The sequence below is a fragment of the Amphibalanus amphitrite genome, unplaced genomic scaffold (assembly GCF_019059575.1).
Source record: "Amphibalanus amphitrite isolate SeventyFive unplaced genomic scaffold, NRLGWU_Aamphi_draft 000042F_arrow, whole genome shotgun sequence".
In the NCBI taxonomy this organism is placed as follows: Eukaryota; Metazoa; Arthropoda; class Thecostraca; order Balanomorpha; family Balanidae; genus Amphibalanus; species Amphibalanus amphitrite.
This window is the reverse complement of record NW_024881538.1, coordinates 978277-997122: the sequence shown is the minus strand read 5'-3', so window position 1 is coordinate 997122 and position 18846 is coordinate 978277. Positions and strand designations below refer to the sequence as shown.

The following is an 18846-nucleotide window of genomic DNA, read 5'->3' as shown; positions in this document are numbered from 1 at the left end:
AACACAGCATTGTGTTCTTTGAAGGTGGCGTATTTTATTTGTTTGGTAAGCCCAGTGATCAGCACACAATAAAAAGGAAACAAAACGTCATAAAACACCGTCTGTCTTTATTCAAAAAGCACAGATAAAATGCATTCACCCATATACACACACTCGCACAAACACACACACACATACATACACCTCGTTCGAGGAAGATCTTTCAAACAAACCTCAGTAACACACGCGGTGTGAAGAACGAGTCTCAGAAGACTTGGAGAGCTTGAAGGCTGCTATGATGTGGGAGTCGAGCGGTACAAAGCGGTGAAACGTCCTGGTACCTACTACCTACCCTTTACCGTGCGGGCACTTATGAACCGTTCTCTTTCATTTTCGTCTTCGTTCCTGCTATTTGCGTTGCCAAAACGAAGAAGAAATGCATTTTATCGGTAAGGTGGTCCTCACAGTATTACCAATACCATCGCATGCGCTTTTGCCATGCGAGGTGGCAAAAAATCCACTCACATTGAACACCGAAATCCTCGGCATGATGACATATATTTGCAAAATTGTATTTGTTCTTGTACTGGGACGCTGCTCCGTCAGAGAAGTATTGTATTTTTTAGTCTTGGGCATTCGTTTCAAATGTGGGGAATAACCACTGCCTGAAATGCCGCTTCAGCTCCCGCGTCAGCTCCCGCAACACAAATAGCAGAAACGAAGACAAAAATGAAAGAACGCTTCACAAGTGCCCGCATGGTGAAGGGTAGCAGGACGTTTCACCGCTTTGTACCTACTGCTCGACTCCAATACCATAGCAGCCTTCAAGCTGTCCGAGTCTTCTGAGACTCGTTCTTCACAGCGCGTGTGTCACTGGGGTTTGTTTGAAAGAACTTCCTCAAACAAGGTGTATGAATGTGTGTGTTTTTGCGAGTGTGTTTATATGGGTATGTGTGCATTTTATCTCTGCTTTTTGAATAAAAAAGACGTTTTATGACGTTTTGTTTCCTTTTTATTGTATGCTGATCACTGGACTTACCAAACAAATAAAATACGCCACCTTCAAAGAACACAATGCTGTGCTAGGTCACTGACCTAATGTGACCTTGACCCGGCCCATACCTACTCAAAAACACCACCAATGTTTTCTCCGTGAAGTTAGCTTTCATATGACACCCATATTGCCTATGATTCATGACGTTCTCGGCAGATGTCATTTTCATGTCAGGTCATGACCACATTGTTGACCTCAGTTTGAGGTCAACAGGTCCGATATACCAACCAAATCACATACCACTATTAAGAGCATGGATAAGACATCTCTGATAGAAAAAATCAGAATTTTTAAAATAGGACAAATTTGAAAGGTCACGGGGTTAAGAAAAGGTCACAAGGTCACAAGGTCAAAAAATGACCCTGAGGTTTCGTTCACATTTTTGCTAGACGCACCAGCCTGTGCGCTTATTATTTCATATATAACTTTTTTTGATCCGGTGAACCGTTGCAGAGATAAAAAATACTTTATATTTCAATATTCCGGGAAACCTAAAAATTTGCATGATCCATAATCCATATCTCATGACCCCTGTGACCTAGAGACTAAAAATTCACTGGGACGTAGTAGTGCCCATAGGTCAACTTGCATGCCAAATTTGAGCAAAATCGGAGAGGTCATGGTGAACATGCCTAGGTGATCTGTCATGGAATTGCCCTGCTCGGACCGATACTATTCACAATCGTTTAAGCTAATTAATTGACGCTTTAATTTAGCTAATTGGCGCGTCGACTGCAATTATCAATTTGCGCCCACATAACTACCATTCACAATAGATTCTGATCAATTACTTTTTTTTGAAAAATATGTTTTATTCCTTATAGCGCATAACATAACAAATTATAGGTATATATAGTTTCGGCAGCAAACAAACGAGCCACAACCGCAGGCACTCGTTCTGTAAGGCTGAACACAGACATCTAAAAGGCTCACGGTGTCTCCGTAGCAACGGAAGGGTCATCAGTTGGATGGTCAGTGTATCTGACTGCCCAGCGGTTGCTAGTAGCAACGAGAGTCATAACGCCGTCTGCTATAAACGAGCAGCGCGAAACGCAAGTGCTATCCAGCACGGTCAGGTAAGTCAGGCGAGGGTAGAATAGAGTTCTAGGTGAGGTGGAGTCCCAGGAGAGGACAGAGATCCAGGGAAGGACAAAGGTCAACGTAAGGTCAGAGGCCCAGGGAACGACAAAGGCCCAAGGGAGATCAGAGGTCCGGGGAAGGACAAGGGTCCACAAGTGTTCAGATGTCCACGGAAGGTCACAGGTCCACAAGAGTTCAGATGTCCACGAGAGGTCAGAGGTTCACGGAGGGTCAGAGGTCCACGGGACATCAGAGGCTCACGTGAGGCCAGAGATCCAAGAGAATGCAGAGGCCCAGTGGAGCTAAGTCTGGATGATGTCAGAGGTCCATGCGAGGGGGAGTTCCGGTTGCCGAGGTAGACCCCGACTGTATCTGACGGCCCGTAGCCAGAACCCCGCAGCCATGAACAGATAAACGTCACGGGGAAATGTCAACAACTGACTGCTAGTCAGCCAACAACCGGGTTCACCCGGTAACGACCCTGCCCAGTACCGGGTCAAGTTGCCATGCCGGGTCTTTGGCTGGGCAGCAACGGCCCGAGTTTTGGTTCATGACCTGGGCACGGCTAGTTGTGCGGAACAGGATCTTCCACATGCTGATATAAAGTTGTGTGGCCCAGGTCAAACAGTTAAATGGCTTAGCCGTGGCTGCAGCCGAGAAGAAAGTTTCGAGGGTGATTCCAAAACGGAAATGACTGATCTAATCAACTTCCCTACCAGAACGAGTTCGCTAAGCGACCTTGTTTCCAACGTCACTAATTCAAGAAAGCATGGCCTCGTGCAATGCTTATACCGCCAGAGGGTGCGCACTAAAAATTCAAAGCCTGATTAACGTCTGGCGGCCGCACGCGAAGTTGCCAAGCCCTTCAAATGGACAGACCGGAACTGCAATGGCTCCAGCGGACCGATCCGCCGACGATTTGCCGACAAACATGGCAGCGGGCGCAGGCAGCCAGCTGCGCCCACGCGACAGTGACTGCTGCCGCGCTGGGCAGCAGCACACCCACGCCGATGGCCTAAACGGAACGCTCCTGACAGTCGTAACGGTGGTGCACCCTCACGCAACATTTCAATAAATGTCAAACTGTAAAATCCATGGTAAATAAAACAACAGCAAACAAATGCAGCGGAAGACACAGTCTATAAGTAATGAGTTCAGAATGCTACATGGTGATGATGATTAGGAAATGGGACTTTAAGCCCGGACTGCAAGTCAACGCACGGTGCCCATCGGAATTTTCACGCCTAAAGAATAAAAGAACCAAGACAACTTTGATACGTTGAAAAATAAATGGTCACCCCATTTCAAATAAATTGCAGATATTCCATGTCTTATGTAATTCCGAGGCAGTCGCTATATTAACATTGATACCCATTCGTCACATGTGCAAAAATGTGACACCGAACTTGTTTGAACTCGACCCCTTTCATCTCCATCCAATTTTAGAATTGATTTCAAATACGCCCTGCTATCAGTCGCAAGTCACGCACGTCTCAGCTCGAGCCCACGAGGGATTCCAGTCTTAACTTTCCAGGCTGGACGCTGAAAACTGGATACATCAGACAGCGGAGAGTCGCGACCGCGTCCGAATATGACGATGACTATGAGGATGGTTAATTGGCTTTTGGAGGACCCTAAAGCTGGAGAGGCAATTCCGCGGCCCCGGATATGCGCCACACTCTGGATGATTACATGCAGCTCTCGGTCACGCTGGCCCAGATCCATGGAACAAGGCCTACGTTCACTATACATCATTAATTAACAGATCGACCCAGCGGCCAGCCCCATGCCACAGTTTGGTCGACATGTGTCGGCCGCCTCGAGACCCACCTTTGAGTTGAGCATGATCTCTGGCGCCCGGTACCAGCGCGTGGCCACGTACTCGGTCAGAAAACCCGTGTGGTCGTGGTCCGGGTCGGCCACCCGCGCCAGACCAAAGTCGCAGATCTGCCGACAGAAACACAGAGTTACGGGCTGAATGCAACAGGGCAGAGTCCAGGGTCATGAAAGACGGGTGTCACAGGTGACGCTTAATCCTGGCGCGTAGAGCGCAGTTAAATGTAACAGATCACAGGTAGATGAATAATTGAGAGGCAGTTAGAGCAAAAAAGCACCACCGGCACCGCGCAGTCCAACTACAAGAAGTCCGATTTTTTCAGCGATGTACCATACATTTATTTCTGTAGCGAGTAAGGAACATACATAAATCGGTTACCTGGAACTAGCAATAAAACAACACAGCGCCCGACGACAAAACCAATCGACGCCATACAAATATCGAGCTACAAACATCCCATAACCGGGCAAACATCCACGGGCGGCACCAATAACGGCGGAGAGTGGCGTACTGTGCCACTCGGCACGACAGTGGGTACTGCGTTCCGCGCGGGGCGGGGTGCCGCGGGGGGCAGACTGACAGTGCCGGGTCGGGCGACTGCGGCCGACGGGCTGGGCCCATTGAACGGACACTGAGAGGACGATCTGCCTACGTGGCGTGATATGGAGCCGGGACATCACACAGGCAGAGAAGGAAATAGTCGTGTAAGAGGCGTAAAGACAGAACCACGGACGACAGGCGGCTGTTTCTTCCTTACAGTCACCCCCACCCTTTACAAAGTGCCGCGAGGACAGGCCATGTAGATTTCAGACATCCATAACCCAACCACGGACACTGCGTGACAAGCGAAGTCGGCATGAGCAAAACAAGTGTGCCAAGATAACAAAGAAAAAAAAAACATTAACTTGGCACATTGCGACTTCTAAGTTCTAACAACCAAAATCTGTGAGCTTCAGGTGTTCTTTCGGAGTGCAAACATGATCTGCCTGTAATCTGAGCTTGTTGCCACCCAGCAATGACTGGTGACCATCCCCGTCCATACGTGACCGGTCAGGTGACTTCGCGGCCCACATACGTGACCATCAGCGGCCGGTCTATCCAGTGTCACCACACACCGGTGGCCGCTCCATCCATCGACTGGACAGCGGCATCGACCGCCGGGCGCCGCCGGTCGAGACGGCGCTAATGGTGACACAGGCCGCCTGGTATAGGACGCCGCCCGCGCCCACCGGCCCTGGGGACCGACCGACAGTAGAGGAGGGCCGCCGACCCTGGGGACACCGGCCGACGCTAGGAGGGCCGCTCCCCGTCGAGTCCTGGGGTCACTTTGACTGTTGAGTGAAGGTGTCTGCAGAACGCCCTAAGGACACCATGTGTCTGATGACGCCCTGACGACTGTCTGCGGGCGCCCTGAGGACACTGTGTGTCTAGAGGAGCCCAGTGTGTCCATATATCCAGAGAGATATCCATATATGTCCAGAGAGCCCATATGAGTGAGTGAGTGAGTGAGTGAGTGAAAGAGTGAGTGAGTGAGTGAGTGAGTGAGAGAGAGAGAGAGAGAGAGAGAGAGAGAGAGAGAGAGAGAGAGAGAGAGAGAGAGAGAGAGAGAGAGAGAGAGAGAGAAAGAGAGAGAGAGAGAGAGAGAGAGAGAGAGAGAGAGAGAGAGAGAGAGAGAGAGAGAGAGAGAGAGAGAGAGAGAGAGAGAGAGAGAGAGAGAGAGAGAGAGAGAGAGAGAGAGAGAGAGAGAGAGAGAGAGAGAGAGAGAGAGAGAGAGAGAGAGAGAGAGAGAGAGAGAGAGAGAGAGAGAGAGAGACGGCCGCGCCCGTCGGTAGCATAACATAGCGCACAAACTACTATTGTAGCTTCTGCAGGTGCTAAATCCCTGTCCACACGCACCGCTTCTGTAGCTTCTGCAGGTGCTAAACCCTGCCGACACGGACCACTATTGTAACTTCTGCAGGTGCTAAGGCCCTGTCCCACTCCGACACCGGGGGGGGGGGACGGGGAGGGGTGCGGACCCCGCCTCCATCGCGCCGGTGACATTTGACATCTGCAAACATGTCACCATCAGCGAGGTAACTTTGCACAGGCCGTGCACAGACAGATCAATAGCGCCGGACCGCACCGAAATTACGGACGCAATACACCTGTGGGCCAGCGCAAACAATGATGTCGCAAGCAAGCAACGTGCTAAGAGCTTGTCCTGAACCTTTACATCAATCTAAGTAGAAAACACATCATCCAATGAAATCCGTCCTAACACACCATGAACTCCAGTGCCCAGCGCCCGGCTGTCCCCGGCAGCAGGTGATCTCAGTTATCAGTAAGCCCGCCCTCAGGCGCCGGGACGGGTCTCGGCCTCTGTCCGAGCTGCGATAGCCGCGGGGTATACCGGGGCCCCGACCGGCCGACCGCGGGCGGTGTCATTCGGCGAGGTTTACGGCCCGCTTAGAGCGCCGGACATGGCCGGCTTTGTGGGTCGTAGAACCGTCCGCAGCTGGTGGACGGAGGGGGGGGAGGGGGGTGTAGCTGAGGACGCCGATCGGAGACATAGGGGAGGCTGGAGAGACTGGAGATAAAGCGACAGCGGAGACACCAGTCGGAGGAATAGTGAGAACATTGATCAGAGATACCGGAGACCTTCCACTAGGAAGCGTAGTAGAGACACATTGGCTAGAGGCACAGCGGAGACAAACCACCCTGAGATACCTTCTGAGAGCACACCGATAAGACACACGGCAGAGATAATGGACTATGGAGACACACCGACCTAAGACACTGTGGAGACGCCCGGGAATAGCTACCTACTGAAGACAAATCACCCGGCGACGAAGCTGGAAATACACGGTCCAGAGATAAACTCCGGGGAACTCTCGCGGATATGATACAGTCTAGCCAATTAGCACCCAAGACGGCGCTGGCAACGACCAATCACAGAGCGGATTAGCGGCGGATTGAGACGCCAATGACCAATCAGAGCCGGAGATGACATGCATCAGCCAATCACGGGACGGATTGGGAAGGCACTAACCAATCAGCGGCGGAGTTGGGAAGGAGTCTCTCACGCGGATACCAATCACGAGGACTATCAGATATAGTCGTATCCAACGGCTCAATACGGCGTCATGTCTAATTATATTGACGGCTAGTGGGCAACACATACAGGGAGATGAAGCGTTCAGTGACCCGCTCAGTTGTCAGCCTCAGAATCTAATAATACAGCGCCGCACCGCGATATTGCGACCTTCAGGTACTCTCGAAAATAAATGATCCTGCCGTCGTAATACTGAGCGAAAATCGGCTAAGTTGTGATACCACTGCAAACGCGGTTTGCTGTCATGGGACAAGTAGCAAATCGTATTTCCATTTGTGGATCAAAGAGGGATGTGATCCAACTACTATCGATACTCAGACTGATATACACACGCCGATTGCATCACCCCAAATGGAGGTGACATGGACCTAAATGGTCCCACAAAAAAGTGCTCATGCGATCCGGGCCACACTGAAACCTTCAACAACGGAACGCCTTCGGTCTATCCGTCCGTCCATCGGTTCGTCCGTCCATCTATCGGTTCGTCCGTCCGTCTATTGGTTCGTCCGTCCGTCTATTGGTTCGTCCGTCCGTCTATTGGTTCGTCCGTCCGTCTACTGGTTCTTCCGTCCGTCTAACCTTCCATCATCCGTGTGACCGTCCGTCCGTCCGTCCGTCCGTCCGTCCGTCCATCCGTCCGTCCGTCCGCCCGCCACACCAGTCAGTCTGTCGATCCACCTGGTCCCCGGTCCAGTGTTTTGGCCGCGGCCAGGTCCATCACCTCGTTACCTCGCTCAGAGCTGCCGCCGGACAGGCCACGGGACACCATCGATCCAAACCGCCGCGCCGTCTCACCGCGTCCGACTCGAGTCACTCCCGACTTGACTCTGTGTGACTCTGTCCGAGTCATATCGTGTACGAGTCATATCGGACAGAGACTAACAGGTCAGGTTTGCTTGGCGCTGAGACTTAGAGGATAGGGGTTCAGCATGACGGACAGTAGAGGCCAGCGGAACTGATAGATCAAAGCTTCTAGTGGCAGGAAACGGATGCTCCATGACTGATCACAGGCCTACAACAAATGACCTCAGAACCCTAATGATACCTAAAGCAGACTAATTAAATCAGCACTGTCCATGGTTGTGGGAACTTGGCGGAACAATTATTCCCCCGAGCCATTATTACGTTACTCGGTTCAGACTAGAGATTGGCGCCCAATTAACGTTATCTCTCAGATTCCGTTAAAACTCAGGTAATAGGGGAGCTTCTGCGGAAATAAATAATGATCACTTTTGAATTGTTATCACGTCAAAACACTGCTGGCTCTATAAGACTCAGTCGGATTAGTTAAAGCTCGTGATATTGATTTTGACGACAATGGTAATCATCGTTGACTAGATTGACTAGTAGCTTTCGGTAAGTCCCTTCGGTCTCGTAAGTACGCCCAATGTCTCATTTGTCAGGATGCTGTGAAGTTTTTACCTGTTGGGATTTCACCCGCAGCACCAATCGCCAATTTATGTCGGTTTGTTCCCAATATAGGGTCGCGCAGTGTCGTCCAATCAGTGTGCTGTGTCGCCGTTTTTGTGCGTCCACCCGCCCACATGTTGCCCCGCAGGTAAACAATGGGCTTGGGGAGGCGGCTCCCGACAGCCGCCCAGCCCATCCCAGCTGACTACAGGCGAGAATAGGCAGTGCTACCAGTGTCTAAACCGAGAACCAACATAGCCATCAATATCCACACCCAACAATGTCAGCAAACCGCTCCAGATGGCAACATAAGGCGGCACGGGTACCTAGTAAACAGGGCGCACGGTAGCGTTCCGTTCGAGCCGTCAGCGCTCAACAACAGCCTCGGAAACCCGCTCCGGAGCCAAACACCGGCGCCCCGAAAACAAGTCCCGGCCGAGATTAAAGACACCGTCGCTTTCGACGCAAATGGGCGGGGCTGAGAGCGTCGGTTCCGGCGAGCGGCGGGCGAATGAACGGCCATCGACGGCGAACGACCTGAAAGGTTGATAACGACTAAAATAGAGACACATATAGAGGGAGGTAGTGGAAAGGAGTGGGGGAGGCAGGGGATAGGGGAGAGGGAGAAAGGGAAAGGTAGAGAGATAGGGAGAGGGAGAGGGAGAGGGAGAGGGAGAGGGAGAGGGAGAGGGAGAGGGAGAGGGAGAGGGAGAGGGAGAGGGAGAGGGAGAGGGAGAGAGAGAGAGAGAGAGAGAGAGAGAGAGAGAGAGAGAGAGAGAGAGAGAGAGAGAGAGAGAGAGAGAGAGAGAGAGAGAGAGAGAGAGAGAGAGAGAGAGAGAGAGAGAGAGAGCAGACTATTGCCTCTACCAACTGGCCATCCAGGTGGACAGTAAGCGAGAGCGCAACTGCGTCGATCCCGTTCCCCCGGCGCCGCCACCTGCCGGGGGGACGCTCCCCCTCCCCTGCAGTGATCGGCCGTGGGTCTGTGCCTCCCCCGGGAGCTCCGTGCCGAGCCAGTCGATCGGGGCGGCCGGGCGGCGCCGCTCGCGTCGCTCCGTGTTTGTTTATGACCGCTGTCGCCGACTGATGGAGCTGTGACCCGATCGCACGGCGGTCCCCGGCGCTGACCGGGGTTGGGGACAAAGTGAGGGTCATCTCACGACTCACGGAGAGTGAGCAATGAACATCGACCGAGGCACAGTCGCACCATCCGACGACAAAAAAAGCTAAGAAATTAGCACAGCAGCGCACCAGCCAAATGTAGTCGGCTCCAGCTCGACCAGTGTTTTAATTTGCTGTTGCAGCTTGTGAAATTGCTGAAAGTTGCGCATTCAGCTGCTTTAGTTTCTTTCATTTTTACGTTCAATCAACACGAGAACACAACAAGCGGGTGTATTTAAGAGAAACTTGACACAAAAGTAACTGTGAAATGAAAAGCAACATTAGGCAAGAGAAGCTTGGTAGATAATCGTTTTCTCCCGGTGTGTCAGAGGCAGAGCTCCCTCCATCGTGTTTCGCCTAAATCCCCTGTCCCTCTCTCTGCCAAGGTGCGCCCCTGCCTGGTGCAGGCCGGCCCGGGACGGCACACTCCGGGTCGGGCCGTGCCGGGCTGGGTCGGGTCGGGTCGACGACAGCACAAATCGATCGGTCCCGGCCGGACGCGCCCCGGCCCGGCTGCAGCCGCGGCCGGACATCCGGAGGTCGCCGCGCCGAGACGCACCGGTGACCAGACCGTGCTGAGGCCGAGTTATGAGGGCTCCGGTTTTGCTCCGTCCCAAACGCAGGCTAGGAGGGATACCCGACGGTAGGCTCAGCCAGTCCCTCCGTCTGCCGACATTAGCAGGTTTATTTGTCGCAGCGTCGATTCGCTATCAGTAACACCTTCTCAGTACAAACGCTAACGGGGAAGTGCACGGTCATACGCCGATACATACGATGGGTATTTGGCCAGTCACTTTAGATGGCCTGCCTCATTCAGTATCAATAAACCAGGTCGGTTGGCCGTTATCTGGCAATGTCAACAAGCCATATCAGCTCGCCGGCGCTTTCTAGGATTTCCATGTAGTCAAATATCTCTTGTCGAGCGCTCAGGCCAGCGCTATCATTGTCAACAACGTAGCTCAGATGGCCAGCGTTTTCTCGTATTCTCGCATAAGTGAATGGGATGCATATCGGAAGGAGGGGAGGACTTGGCTTCGGGCCTGTGCGGAAAGCGGCCACAGAGGCGCGGGACGCCGATCACAGCCAGCTAATGCACCAGCGAACCCGACAACAAAAGGCGATCAGCAGAGGCTGGGGAGACGCTGCCAGAATTCATAAGGCACAGAACAGAAATCCTGATCGAGCCGCCGGGTGGAGAAAAACATCTTTGAGTAAAGAAGATAGATGAGAAAGTGGAAAACTTTGGCAGCCATTAGTCAATCTGCAGGGATGCCCTGCCGTCAAAGCTACCGAACAGTCTGTAACTAGGCCACGAGGTGAATGCAGCTAGGCTTTCTTGCTCGGTAACACGACCCCGCCATCATCCTGACAGGACCAGAACATCACCATTATCCAAAGAACGGGAGAAGTTCGACCACTACCTACGGGACTAGAGGAATCCGATAACCCCCACAGAGCCAGAGCAGCCCGATCACTCCCTTACGGAGCCAGCGGAGTTAGGTTACTCCCTTACCGAGCCACACGAGTCAGACAATGCCCTAACGGAGCCACAGGAGCCAGACGGCTCCCATACGTAGTCGCAAAAGCTAGACTACTCCCTTACATAGCTACGGGAACCCAACAACCCCCACCGGAACCGCGGGAGCCCGACATTTCCCAGGACGACCGAAGGAGCCTGCCGCTCCCAGAAGTACCGCGGGATCCCTGCCTCTACGGACAGCCGCCGGTTCATTAGCTGTACGGCGTGTACCGGGCTCCCGACGGGACGCGTGCTGGTCTCATTACAGCACAGAACAGACCATGTCGGCGGGTTTCCGGCGGCGAGCTGCACGCGTTAGCAGTCACTGACACCGCTCCGTCAGCCGCCAAAGAATACCGCGGGGAGACCTGCGCCCAGTCAGGCAGACGGCACAGAATACCACGGGGAAACCTGTGCCCAGCTAGACAGGCGGCAGAGTGGGACTATGGGGACAGCTGTGACACTGTCCAGCCGGGCAGTCGCCAGCAAACACCACGAAGTCTGGAGAGAATCACAACCAGCCTCGCATGCACCAGAAAATAAGAAAATAACAGAATAGCTGTGTCCCGGCCGGCCGTCATCAGAGCGTATGGTAGCGAGAGCATGTGAGTCTCTATGAGCATTGAGAGTCAATATTCATGACGGCTCATACCAAAATATTACGGAAAGGCCTTGTGTTTGGTCCTGGGCTCCCTCATCAATAAAAACCACGATCCTTGCCCGACCCAAAATATCGTGACTACAGAAAGTCAGTGAGTCAGTGACCCCAGCACAGTTGGCCGGCGATGAAAGGCATTTCTGTCCGTTTTCAACACCAACAAACCAAAATGTTTAGCCACTAACGGGACTGTGTAGTGTGTATCTCACTGTGGTAAAGCCTTGACAACGCATCCACACAGCTATAGAGCAACGGGGAATTTCGCACAAACAGCTTAACTGGAGGATGCCATCTTCTAATACTCAGCACAGAGACACCAACTCGGAGACTGCGTAGGTACCTATGTCGTAGGTATTTAGAAGAAACGTGACACAAATGAAGGCAAAGAAGTTAGAATAAACAAACGTAAAGGAGAGAGCTTCGAACGAACCGAATCACCCTTAATAGGTACGTACGAATACCCATATTCGGCCTAACTATGTAGCAGGCAGGCACTGCGGACGCTGTAAACGCCATAGATTAGGCGACAGGCGGTGCCGGTTAGGTTCCCCCTGGGGATTTGAAGCCGGACCTTACCTTCAGGTCACACGTGGTGTTGAGGAGCAGGTTACTCGGCTTCAGATCCCTGTGAAGCACGTTCGCAGAGTGTATGTACTTGAGACCCCGTAGGATCTGGTACAGGAAGTAGCAGATGTGGTCGTTACTCAGTTTCTGAAAGACAGATACCAATGTTAGACCAGGAGTTAACACAGTCAAGTATCCAAGTCTCTGAGATACTACCAGCCAACTTGGATCTCGCAACTGATTCACCGCACAGCAATCCGCACTAGTTTAGAGCATCAATCCGCCCACAGAGAAGCCGGCAGCCAGCCACGGCACAATGGGGTTTACCCCCTCCCCCAGCTCCCCTTCCCCAGCGGCCAGTCAGCTGGCCAGTCCAGCCTTGTCGTGACAGCGCAGAGATCAACTACACCACAACAATAGGCGGGCGGTCTCTCCGATATGGGACTCGGGCAGGCGAATAGTAGGGGAGGGGGGGGGGTGCCTCCTCACACGGTATCCTAGTATGAGGACGGTCACACGAGGCAGAGAACAGCAAGGAGGTGGAAAGAGAGGGAGAGAGTGACGGATCGGAGGATAGAGAGGAACAGATAGTGAAGGAGGGGGTGGGAGAGAGAGAGAGAGAGAGAGAGAGAGAGAGAGAGAGAGAGAGAGAGAGAGAGAGAGAGAGAGAGAGAGAGAGAGAGAGAGAGAGAGAGAGAGAGAGAGAGAGAGAGAGAGAGAAAGAGAGAGAGAGAGAGACGTGCCGCCGTGCCCGTTAAATTACCTGCGTCTTGAGCAGTTTGTAGAGGTCGGTCTCCATGAGACACTGCACGATGTACACATCTTTCATGTTCTCTATGGTCGGTGTCCGGATAATGTCTCTGATGTCGATCACCTGAGGGAGACCAAATAGCACTGTAATATCCAGCCGAGCGGCCACAGACGGATGAATGGACGCGGAGGGCCAGTAAAGATGGAACGTAGACGAATGAACAGGACAGAAATGGGAGACAAAATAGACACGGACGGTCGGTAAGATAGAATACAAGGAATAATATCAGCACAGCGGGTGCTAGCTGACGTAACAACCAAGATAAGGACAGGTGGACGGTAAGCAACTACAAACGATACCCAGGCCTTTAAGCACACACAGTCAAACCGTTCAACAGACGCAATGGTGAGACAGACAGACAGTGAGCTACATAGTAAAAGAAATAAGCATACCCGAAAACATACACCCCATCATTGGTTCTATACGGCTAGCCGGATAAGTTTAGTACAAACGGAGACATCATAACCCATTGCCGGTCGCCTGAACCTTACGAGCCATCACAGTTTACCACCTCCGTGTTGGATCTGAACCATCGAGCGTGTATTATTGAGATGGGCTTCAGTAGGGTACAACGACTCCACAATGTCTAGACCGCCACCGCTGGGACCGCTCACTCTTCACAAAGACACGGGGATGAAGGTGGGACCATCTTGGCCGAGAGGCCCGCGGGGAAATACGACCACGGCCTCAGACACAGTAATAGTTGGAATGGCAATGTAGTGGAGATGGGCTCATATTGTGCAGTGGCGGCTGGGCTGCCCAGGAGAGGGGGCAGAATGCATACATGCATGCCATGGTTACATTATGACGCATTGAGCCTGTGTGGTTCTGACGCAATATCACATTGGGACCGATACAGGTGCTGGGTGAATTTCAGATCAGGACCGGGAAAGGTATAATTCAACAGTTCAGAAGCACGCAGGCACCTCACCAAGTCGCCAAGTGCGGTAGGAGTGACACCAGCTGGCCGCTGCTGGGCATTTACATCGGTAGGTCACCGGAGAGGGTAACGACGATATTACTATTCGACGACACCCACGTCAGAACAATTACCATCACTGTCACAGAACATGGTAAGCAATCAGTAAAACACCGACCTATATATCTATCACGGATGGGGTTGTTTGGCCTCTAGTAGAGGATTTTTCCAGACCTGAATCTATTAACTGCCAAGACAAGAGGTGAAACCCCACGATTTCCCGTTTCATTCGCAATCATCATGCACAGGCTCGGCAGACATGGGGTAGGAAAACAGCCAGAAACAAGCGGTAATGAGTATCAACGGTCTATGCTGTTTGAACAAGAGGCCCTAATACACCGCTGCTCCCCCCCCCCCTTTGCCACACCATACCTATGGTATATGTAAGGAATTACGTTAGGCCGCGATAAGCTGATGATCCGAGCCATCCCCCCCCCCCCCCCGGTGTCAATGCCTCAGGAGTGTCGCCACGTCGATATACTCCGAGACGTCCCATAGCAAGGTCATGTTATCGAGGAGTACGGAGCTGCGGTGGGCGGGGGAATGTGCGAGATATCAACAGCGTCAGCTCGCCGCACGATAGTACTCGGCCTCGTTGGTAGTGCTCACTCGCTAAACTCACGTTCTCATGCTTGAAGCGCGTCAATATTTTGATCTCGCGCAACGTACGTTGACAGTATGTCTGATGCTCGAAGGGCGATATCTTCTTAATGGCCACTTTGGTTTTGGTGTGATTGTCCGTCGCCGACCTGAAATAAGTGGAGGTGTCATGTCATCTGACTGATTAGCAATATGATGAGATGAGTGACACTCAGCAAGTGTCTCGATTCATTCGGTAGTTATCAGCAGTGACAGAGGGAAGGGGACAATACCTGGGGGGACACTACCTGCCACACACAGTGAATACCTACACATGGGCTCCTCATGAAGTCGCATGAGGGGTAAGTACCTATATACTATGCATAATGGAAGTGGTGTTAAATGAAATATGGTAAATAAGTTAATGACCACCTTCCTAAGTAACAATGTTTAAAGGTTTTAACCATATAAAACTCATTTGTGGCCAACCAGCACATGTGAATGTGATTAAAGCTGTGGATGTGATTAATGTCAGGGGCGTCGCCACGGATTTTTGACTGGGGGGGACGGATTGGCTGGCTAAAAACCCATAAGTCGGCTACCGCGAAAAAAACGCACGCGTGCGTTTTTAAGGCTATGCACTACTTGTAACGCATACACATGTTCTTTCCGCGTGGAGGCGTTATTAGTCACAATATCTCCTTTTTACTTGTATGAATTGGCGGCGCGAAGCGCCGCGAAAATTAGCAAAAACGCCTAGCAGAACAGCTACAAAAACACATTAATTTTGCATCTCGTACAAGTTTGATACCAGGAGGCATGGCTAAGGTTTCGTCACCAAGTCAAGCAGCCCTGCCTGTAAAAAAAATTGTGTGATCCTCCGTCAACACGACAGCTTATTTTCAAGAAGTTGGAAACTTTGTGCAGTGTAACTGCACGACTGCGGGGTCGAAGTCGACTTCTGTCGTAGTCCGACCCGAAATCGCTAACTGAAATCGTCACCGAAATCGTAACGGACTACCACCCTTGTGGCGCAGTTGGCAAGTGCGTTCACGTTTGGGGTGGGAGGTCCTTGGATCAAAGCTGACCTCTGGCAGCGTTTTCCTCGGCCGGCTCCTACCCAGGAGATGGCAGTAACTGGGGAGTGTTCGCTCGGTCGTGGGGATTAACGCTGTGCCAGCCAGCGCCCCCGGCCGCAGGTACACGGGCCTGATCCGCCTTTAAAACAGATCCTTCGGTCCGGTGACATGTCCCGAGGGCACGGCCTCGCGTCATGTCCCGGAGCAGCCCTCTGACCTGCCGGGCCCGAGAAATCGGGATAGCCCCAGCGTGCGCACCAGTGCGGTGCCACCTGGGGTGCGTGACAGGAAGCGTGCGGTCAAGGCTGTCCCGCGTAGCGGGTGCCGAAAACGATTCGTACCACTGCCGTGTATATAGTGTACTAACCCAGTATGAATGTGTGCTACTAACGATAAAAAAAAAAAAATCGTAACGGACTTTGACTCTGAAGTCGGAGTCAACGTACTCTGGTTTTAAGTCATGCTCTTGGCTGGTTAGTCGAAATATCTCATGCCCGTTCGCGTCCAGTCGTGTTATACGGAACACGTGGATGACGATGTGAAAAATTCAACAGTTTCCCAAGGATGGGTCGGATAAGAGCTGGAGATTCTGTTGGCTTTGGTGATTGTAGGGGTCGTGGTTAGACCAATCAAGGACCAACTGAGTAGTAAAGCTTCCTGGACCCTCTCAGACCGGGACGAGGTCCTCTCACACTCAAGCATCAAGCGTTCAAGGGCCATGGTGACACCTACTGTCGGATGGCCTCGAACGGGAGGAGGGCCGTTTGAGAGAGAGCTGAGGGTCTTGACTAATTGCGAATATCCTGAAATGTGTCATCTCTGCAAGCTGTCACCCCATCCTGAGACTTTTGGACCGATATTCAGCCCTTGCTGGATGTGGTCGTCGCCCCTATAGCTGGAGCTTTGGCTCCCTATCGAGGACTTGGGACGGACAGCCTAGCGCTGTACCTCATTGTAGGTAATACATATACCTAATCCTTGAATGTGACAAGAAACGTGCAGTGAGACAAAAGCATCACATCACAAGTTTTTCACCGCGATGCGGACTGAGGGATACCGTAGTCGGAGATGGGATTGGAGTCAGACTCCGAGCGATTTTTTAAAGCCGCGATTTGGAGTTACCAAAAGCCAATCTACTCCGCAGCCCTGTACCTACCTAATCTGTATGCAAGGGCTCAGTGATTCAATTCTCAGCTATACGTATGATTCAATTTGTATATCTGCAATTTCAATAGGTCAATAGGTCAATTTTCATAGGCCACTTTTTAAGTCATTCGTGGGGATATTTTTGCGGGGGACGTCCCCCCCGGATTCCTCGACTGGGGGGGACGCGTCCCCCCCGTCACCCCCGGTTTCGACGCCCATGATTAATGTGATTAAGTTAAACAAACAAACAATTTTCACCTAATTTCCATGATATTAGGGTCACTGTTTCTTGTCTTCAGCACTGCAAATCATGGAAACATCTGTGACACATTCAGTGAAAAAATGAACTGCTTATAAATTAACAAACCAATCAGCATTAAAGCAAACAATTCTTGCACATCCTGCCTCTGTGCACAGGACAATGCCCATCATTCCAGTTCAAGATGTTCCACACATTGCCTGCCTGCTGCACAACTGCATGTCATACCTGCTGTCCAGCCCACTCAATGCTCATGCTCCTGCACAAGGGCATGCATGCTAATTAACCGATTCTGATACTGTCAGGGGGCTGTTCAGTTACTGTATTATCGGCACACTGCTGTTTTTCCATTTAAAGAAGTTCATTGCAGGTGTTTCTTAGCCTCTCAGTGGACCGCAGACCACATGAATTTCACCAATGAGAAACCAAGAAATTACAGCAGGTTGCTAGCCAGCTGGGAAAAAGAAAAAATTGAGCATGAATAGTGCTAATGAAGCTGAAGCATGCTGCTGCTGCTGCTTCATGGATTAAAATTGAAATGCATGGATGGTTTCATCCCTGACTGTTGCTATGCTTTGTCTCTAGTCAATGTATAGTCGACTACAGAATGATGTTCCACTTTTCACAGGCAATTATTTGCCTGGAGTGGTAGGCTGTGCCGCATCACATGGGCTGAGTTCCCAAATTATAGCTTTGTCCCAATGCTCACAATCGACACGCTTAATTGCGTGATAAACGGCACAACTGAGCGCTCCGGTCAACTGATAGCTTCTGAGGAGTGGAACATCATTCTGTAGTCAACTATACTAGTTCTGAGCACCTAACCAGTCAGCAGCCAGCAGGTTCTAGGAGGTAGGAAGGGCTGAGGACTGACGAAGAGGGAGCATTACGGAATTATAGAGGGGCCTACCTTAGTAATTATTAAAGTATCTTATTCCGCATATTGGGGATAATATAAATCATATTTTGGTGCCCACATAGATACTTTACCATTGTCAACGTAGCTCCCGCCCATCGAATCCTGCGCGCACCTTTCGCCGCATTCAAGCTCAGTGACGTGCCAGATACTTACACAACCATTCCATAGGCACCTTCTCCAATATAGGACAAATTCGTATATCTTGGCCCAACGTCGAACACCTGACCCTTCACAACCTCAGTCCCCGGCCGGGTCTCATCATTCTGCGCTCCACCGGGCACAGACATCTTTCCCGCTCCGTTGCCAGCCTCGACTGGCAGCCAGCTGACAAACGTAAACGGCCAGCAGCGGTCAAGGTTGAAAGAATCTTGGGCCAAGCTTGCTTGCTAGCTCGTTTCATGAATGCTTCCATATTCCCAATGATTCAAGGACATTTGCAAAAAATCTCTAGAAAAACCCTCGTGAAACGAAAATGACTTTCCAGGCCTGCCCCAGACATATCAATGATTTCATAGATAAAAAATGATTTAGAGCTGGCCTAGCCGATTGTGATCAGTTATATTAGATTTATTAGGTCATATTGATTAAATGTTGTCCCAATATTTATGCTACTTCTTGCTATAGCAACGAACAAGTGATGCAGACATATTTACATGAAACTTTTTTGCTCAAGCAAGGGGAAGTCAAATAAAAGGTTTCTGGCCGAACATCTTGTGTC

General features: G+C 51.4%; 1 protein-coding gene across 1 annotated transcript in view; it reads right to left on the bottom strand.

Moving 5' to 3' along the window:
* LOC122376524 (mitogen-activated protein kinase 1-like) overlaps window positions 1-18570 on the bottom strand; it is a 36429-nt gene extending 17859 nt beyond the window's left edge. Inside the window, exons 1-5 of the mRNA XM_043356421.1 lie at window positions 18282-18570; window positions 14769-14895; window positions 13120-13230; window positions 12369-12503; window positions 3944-4060 (exon numbers count right to left, since the gene is read on the bottom strand). Coding sequence (XP_043212356.1) covers window positions 3944-4060; window positions 12369-12503; window positions 13120-13230; window positions 14769-14895; window positions 18282-18415 — 624 coding nt within the window. The 5' untranslated portion in view covers window positions 18416-18570. The remainder of the gene's footprint in view (window positions 1-3943; window positions 4061-12368; window positions 12504-13119; window positions 13231-14768; window positions 14896-18281) is intronic.
* Between the last annotated feature and the right edge of the window lie 276 nt (window positions 18571-18846).